General features: G+C 45.1%; 1 protein-coding gene across 1 annotated transcript; it reads left to right on the top strand.

Annotated features, from left to right (window-relative positions):
• Nucleotides 1-3,535: 3,535 nt before the first annotated feature.
• Nucleotides 3,536-4,306, top strand: LOC117241066. The gene has a single exon (XM_033507051.1). It carries the CDS (start codon nt 3,536-3,538, stop codon nt 4,304-4,306), a length of 771 nt encoding a protein of 256 aa, XP_033362942.1.
• Nucleotides 4,307-7,460: the final 3,154 nt, after the last annotated feature.

The raw sequence follows: 7,460 nt of genomic DNA, 5'->3' as shown, positions 1-7,460 counted from the left end.
ATACTTTTATTACATTATTCTTTGCTCATTATTATTCTGGTAAACATTCTTATTACGCTCATTATTATAGTGATCATTGTTATTACCGTTCATTATTCTTTGTTCATTATTATTGCGATCTTCGTTATTACGGTTTATAATTATTTTGTTCACTCTTTGTTAATTGTATTGTTACTATGTTCGTTATTGCGCTCATTTTTAGAAATTTTGTATAGTATTTTGCGCTCCGGGGTCTTTAGTTTTTCGGTCAAGAAAAGAGAGCCGCGACTAAGTAAAAAGAAAATTTTATCTTTGAACGCGCATTGTAATTGCGGTATTAATCCAGGTAGTAAATTGTTCTGTCCGTATCGAAATAGATAAATAAAGTAGACGTTGATAGTAAACTATATTCGAGTTCAAGTAATAAACCCAGTAAAACCTTCGACGACCAACGGAGCAGCTGAGGTAAATGGCGCCAGACAGCGCCTACTCCTCAAGGTAAGAAAATTAATTTTGAGAATTTCCTTCTTCTCCGATAATTTCGTTGCCCTCGAGAATCGAATTAGAACTTCGTATCATCGGTCTCGTTTTATTTTCGCGGACGCTTTCGAAGATAGAATCATTATTCAAACTTTAAACAAAAGAGTTGTCCGCTGTGTCGGCTTGTGCGAACGGTGTTTTCAGCTACTGAAACATCCACTGATCTTCGCATTCTTCCTCCCATCGTTGGCAAAATATTGCCCGTCTTTGGGCAAGGCTTGCGAAATCACACAAATCCCGCACAGAAAGGACTATTAAATACATCGTCGGGGTCAATCGAAAATTAAGAGCTATACCGGCATTGCTATTAACCGATATTCTTGCCATCGTTGCATGCGATTATAAGAGAGAAATAGCAGAACAATTTCCCTTCGGAAATTTAACCAAAGGATCGTTGGCTGTGTTGGTTTGTGCAAACGGTGTTTTCGATTATCAAAAACACCCGTCGATCTTCGCATTCCTCCTCCCACTGTTGGTAAAATACTACCCGTCTTTGGGCAAGGCTTGCGAAATCACACGTGTCCCACACAGAGAGGATCGTTAGATTCATCCTCGATTATTAAACTCAAAAGGCAAGAAAATCGTGGTAACAGAATCCATCGTAGTAAATGATTTGAGTTTCGGTTCTAACGGCAAACTACTACAGCGAAATTAAAAGAGAAGAAGAAGTCAAACGTAAAAATAAATTTATATAAAACAACGAAAAATCTCACATTCCTATCCAATCCAGCAGCGCTAAAATATATGTATCCGGCTAATAAAATATATATATAAACGTAATAATCTAAGCAATCCTACATTCAAATAAAAATCCGCTCAATGAGGACAAATATTTATTGTTCACAGCTTTAATCCTCTCCCGTGCCAGTATCCCTGCACATAGCAGGTTAGCCGAAAGTGGAATTCGTTTACCAGTTGCATTAAGCGTCAGTTAACGCTACCCATTAAACGAAAAAATAATAAAAGTAAAATATTTTGAAATAGTCTTTAGACTATTTCCGGTGGCAGCAACTACCGTATTAATTAGAAATCTAAATCAGTATTACATACACAATAATATCATTTCAATTTATCTCCCTTCAGATTAAACTCAAACTCAACAAAAAAAAAAATTTTCAGTAAAATTTAAATTTAAAATTTGAACGATGTCAATAAGCTAATACGTAACAATTGCATTTGCAGTGCAAAATGGAGTTCAACGAGCGCTTAAACGTCGAAATATCCCCAACGGGAAGGAAATGACGGCTAGATTTCATCGAAATCAAGGAAATCTTCGCCATTTGTGAGCTATTTTGCTTGTTTCTACGCTTAAGCGGTAGTGCATTGCATTAGCAGTGTAAAATGGTGTTCAACGAGCCCTTAAACGTCGAAATATCCCCAACGGGAAGGAAATGACGGCTAGATTTCATCGAATTCGACGAAATATTCGCGATTTGGGAGCTATTTCGCTTGTTTCGACGCTGAAACGGTAGTGCATTACATTTGCACTGTAAAATGGGGTTCAACGAGCGCTTATACGTCGAAATGTCTCCAACGGGAAGTAAATGACGGCTAGATTTCATAGTGTTACGCCATGCGGCTTGCCATTGATCATATTCTTCACTGTCGGTCGCGGCACTATAATGTCGCAGACGGATCGTCGCGGCTGCCCGGCAAAACAAACATTGTAGTAGCAAGCGCATGGTTCATTAAGCAGAGCGACCTCCAGAAACGTCGATTCGTGTCCGTTATTTTATCTGGCGTAAAAGAATGTGGCGTGATCCGAAGGTAGTGGGAGTCGCCTTCCAGAAAGAATCAGAACGTTTCGAGAAGCCAAACAGTCTAGACATATCTTGTATCGCGCATTACATAGTCACATTTCTTTTTGTTTTCCATTTATATCTTTCGAGTTAATAAGTTGTTGCAATAAATATTAATTTAGTTGTGTTAATTCTGTGAAATTTCATTGAACTACCCTTATTATCATAACCGAAATAAGGGAATCGATCAGTTCGTGGCGTCGATTGTTTAATCGTAACGAGAACTTACAACTCTCGTTGACGTGATATCTCGCGATCGCGTCTCTCTGCGAATGATCGAAACATTTTGGTCCTTCGTGCCGGATCACGTGCCAGTGAAGAGTGCACTTACCAGTGACCACACAGTGCCACGTGACTTTATCAAAACCAGCAGCGGAAGCAGGAGCATCCACTACAGCGAAGCCAGTGACGTCAGGCGCGTCATCTTCGAAGAAGCACATCCCATTGGCAAAGGAACGCAACGACGCAGCCTTCTGTCGCAGCTGGACAATCATCAACGCAACGAATTTCACAACTTAACATACACGCGACCTCACGCCGCACGACAGTAAGGTAAGCTCGTTCCTTATTTCAACCATCTCCTATCCTCGGCAACGATGACGAGCGAAGACCAACTCATCTCTCTGCGTCGGAGACGAGGCTATTGTAGCGGCCGATTCACATATTTATCGGATCGACTGGACGAGTACGAGCAATCTGAGAGTCAGCAAAATTCCTTATTAAAGAATTACGAGAAACAACTGACCGAAGTTGCGGGTCAATTCGAAGCGATTCAACTCGAATTAGAAGTATTGGACGAGGAGGAACAAGCGCGCGGCTTCGAAATAAGGGATCAGTACGTCGCGGTAGACACAAGGCTACAAAATCTTCTGAGGAACGCGCAAACAGCTTCGCCGTCGACATCCATGAACCTTCCAACCTGTGCATCATCCGCAAGTTTAAATCCGATATCCATTAAATTACCAGATCTTCGGCTCCCTACCTTTGACGGAAGCTTAGAAAAATGGAACACGTTTTATGATACCTTTTCCTCCACAATCGATAAAAATCCTAGTCTCACTGATATACAGAAATTCCATTACCTGCAGTCCGCCCTGCAAGGAGAAGCAGCCGATTGTTTAAACGCGTTACCCCTTAGTAATGTAAACTACAGTCAGGCTATTGCCGTTCTCAAGGAAAGTTTCGAATGTCCACGATACACAGCGTTCAGTCACTGCATGGCAATAATTGATTATCCAAGGATAACCAAGGAATCTCCAACGGAATTAAGACGCTTAGTCCACACATTTAAACAACACATATATGCATTGAACAAATTAGGAGAATCCTACCCCGATACCAGTGCTATACTCAACAGCCTCATCCTCTCGAAAATACCACTAAGTATCCAAAAGCAATGGGAAATGACGCTGCCCAATAACGAGGTGCCTCCGTACATTCATTTACTAAACTTCCTAGAGAGATTAGCACGAAGCTCCAAACCGATCACCACAGTCAGACAAACAAGAGAATCACCGGAACAAACTACTCCTGTCCGTCAACGCGCATCACGGGGGCATGCACTTACGGCGACACAGGTTACTCCAGCATGCCCCACCTGTCAAGGACCACACCCCATTTGGAGATGTGACACCTTCAAAACCAAATCCCTTCGCGAACGCATTCGGGAGGTCAAAAGGGCATCACTGTGCCTCAACTGCCTCGGGAAAGGACACACAACGAAGCATTGTTTCGCAGGATCATGTCGCGTATGCGGAGAACGACATCATACAATGCTGCATAGGACAAAACGCCTTTCAGGGTCTCGTTCCAGCACGTCCAGCCCGAAATCTTCCCCATCAAATAGCCGATCCACAACACCTTCTTCGCCACCCTACGTATCACCCACTCGGCGCAAAAGGCACACAACAGACCACAGATCGGAAACACCACGAACAGCCGCGTCTGCAAGTCCACCGCCCAGTGACAAACGAACACACAACCAATGACGCCGACGATCGACGACTCCGTTCATGACCGAACATATCAAACCAATAGCATCCGAATTACTGTCCAATGATCTAGTCATCACAGCGCAGATTAATATTTTGAATGATAAACAGCAACCAATCCGTTGTTGTTGGATCCAGTATGAACTTCATTACCGAGGAATTAGCAAAATCGTTAAAGATAAGGCAAAACAAATGTTCGGTCCCGATCGGAGCTCTAGATACCTTGACAACGCCCTCTAAGCGACACATCACGGCCACGATCACTTCCACTGACGGTACATACACGCGGACATTAACGTTCCTTATCATTCCAATCATATCAACCTTAATTCCCAGCGAACCCATCGATCGTTCGACACTTGAGATACCAAAAAATCTCAAATTGGCCGATCCACGATTTCATTTACCAGCTCCGATAGATGTACTATTAAGCTCAGGTTCAACACTCGCGTCGATGTGTGTGGGACAAGTCAACCTCACGCAGCCAGACGAGCCTGGACTGCGTCTGCAAAAGACGCGATTCGGATGGGTAATCGGGGGGAGTCCAACTTCCCAAGCCGCTACAAACATATTTCACACATCCACGACGACTTTACAAGCAGACCTCGCGCGGTTTTGGGAAATCGATGAAGGACCCTCAATTAAACATATCTCAGAGGGCAGATCGACGATGCGAAGAACACTTCCAAGCCCACACCCGACGCACCAGCGAAGGACGATACATCGTCGCTCTACCTTTCAACGATCAGCTTCAGTCACTCGGATCCTCTAAAACGCTGGCGAGTAAACGACTCGCCTCACTCAATCGCCGATTCCAGCGCGACAAACGCTTCGAATCAGAATATCGAACGGTAATATAGGAATACCTGGCGTTGGGACACATGACGAAGGTCAATGACAACCACTCCGACGACAACGGATACTATTTACCCCATCATGGCGTGACCAAAGCATAGAGTCAAACCACCAAACTCCGTGTAGTTTTCGACGGATCGGCACCAAGCACTACCGGAACCTCCTTAAACGATACACTTCACACAGGACCCAAGTTACAGGAAGATTTATTTTATATATTAATTAGATTCCGCGCTCATCAATACGCACTCACCGGCGACATCGAGGAAATGTATCGGCAATTCCTCGTACGACCAGAGGATCGGAAATATCAAAGGATATTATGGCGCAGCGCGAGTGGAGAAACAGAAACATATGAGCTTAACACTGTAACGTTCGGTTTATCCGCAGCCCCAACGGCCGTGTTTGGACCCAACTTTTAACCGCAAAATGGAAAGTCGCCCCACTCAAGTGCCAGACCATTCCTCGGCTCGAGCTGAGCGGAGCACTCCTTCTTACGTCCCTGATGTCGACAATACAACAAGCCCTATCACACAAAATTACTCGAACTATCTATTGGACCGATTCCACTATCGTCCTCCATTGGCTCAATACATCACCTCACACCCTTAAAACATTCGTCGCTAACAGAGTCTCCGAAATTCAAACAAAAACCAGCATCCGCGATTGGCGCCACGTTCCTACCGACGACAATCCCGCGGACTTAATATCACGCGGCCAAACACCCGAAGAGTTTCTGCGCCCAACCATCTGGCAGCACGGTCCTACATGGCTCTACCAGTCGGAAGGCTATTGGCCGACATGGGCGCTAACACCGCAAATTGAAGTACCGGAGCAGAAGGGGGCGATTTGTCTGTCCACAAACCCCGCCGATTACTGTTTGTTGTAAAGGTATTCATCCTGGCCCAAGTTGATACGAATCATAGCTCGTTGCCTCCGTTGGAAACAGAAAAGGAACCGAGCGGCACCCCTAACCGTTACTGAATTACGCATAACGCACAATAAACTGATAAAATTGTTGCAAAACATCCATTTCTCCGAGGAAATTCGCACACTCCAAAAAGATCGGAACGCGGCGATAAAGGGTAAGCTCACGCGCCTCAATCCGTTCATAGACAAGGAAGGAATATTGCGAGTCGGGGGTCGACTCAGTCATTCGTCGATGACCTTCGCCCAGAAACATCCCATAGTATTACCTAAGTCATCCGTTACAGCACGCATCATAGACCACAAGCACAAGATCCACATGCATTCCGGAACGCAGGCTACGTTATACGCAGTAAGACAAAGATACTGGCCCGTTGACGGTCGAAGTCAAGTATGGCGGGCGATCAAAGGCTGCGTCCGCTGCTGCTGCGCTCAACCACCGCCGGTAGAATACGTGATGGGTAATCTGCCGGAGGCGCGAGTAACGGAATCTCGCCCATTTACAAACGTCGGCGTCGATTACTGCGGGCCGTTCCACACCAAGGAAAAACGAGATCGTAACCGTCGTCAGATAAAAGTATACGTAGCCATTTTCGTATGCCTAGCAATTAAAGCGGTACACATCGAGCTCGTTGACGATCTCACTAGCGAAGCCTTCATCGCCGCTCTTCGCAGATTTATCGCTCGACGAGGCCATTGCTCCACCATCCATTCTGATAACGGCACCAACTTCAGAGGAGCAAGCAACGAATTACGAGAGCTTCACGATTTATTACAATCGGACGATCACAAGGAAAAAGTAACCGCATTTTTAGCCGACAAACAAATCGAATGGCGCTTCATTCCCCCTCATTCGCCGCATTTCGGTGAGCTATGGGAAGCAGCGGTGAAGTCATTTAAACGCCACCTCAGGCGTGTAGCCGGCAACGAGTTACTCACCTCTGAACAATTGAATACTCTTATCATAGCAATAGAAGCAGTCCTCAATTCCCGCCCGCTAACTCCTATCTCCACCGATCCAAATGATCTCCTAGTCCTCACTCCCGGACATTTTCTCATTGGCGATTCACTAATGTGCTTACGTGATCGAGATTTCAGAGACATTCCATCGAACCGACTCTCCAGATGGCAGCATATCCAACAGCTTAAACAACATTTTTGGAACCGCTGGCATAAGGAGTATTTGAACGAGCTAACCAACCGCAATAAGTGGAGGAAGGGTGGACACGGCATCCAAAAAGGCACAATCGTCATCCTCAGAGAGGACAACGTTCCCTCCATGCATTGGCCTCTGGGCCGAGTTATCAAGGTTCATCCAGGCGCCGATGGTGTCATCCGGACAGCTACTGTTCAGACGGCAAAGAGCGTT

The sequence above is a fragment of the Bombus vosnesenskii genome, unplaced genomic scaffold (assembly GCF_011952255.1).
Source record: "Bombus vosnesenskii isolate JDL3184/JDL3185 unplaced genomic scaffold, Bvos_JDL3184-5_v1.1 scf7180000015234, whole genome shotgun sequence".
Classification (NCBI taxonomy): Eukaryota; Metazoa; Arthropoda; class Insecta; order Hymenoptera; family Apidae; genus Bombus; species Bombus vosnesenskii.
Note: the sequence above shows the minus strand (reverse complement) of the source record. Positions and strands in the feature narration are given on the sequence as shown.

Bases quoted from the DNA above. Each gene is read 5' to 3' on its own strand.
- LOC117241066 (XM_033507051.1), top strand. From the start codon at position 3,536: ATGGCAATAATTGATTATCCAAGGATAACCAAGGAATCTCCAACGGAA.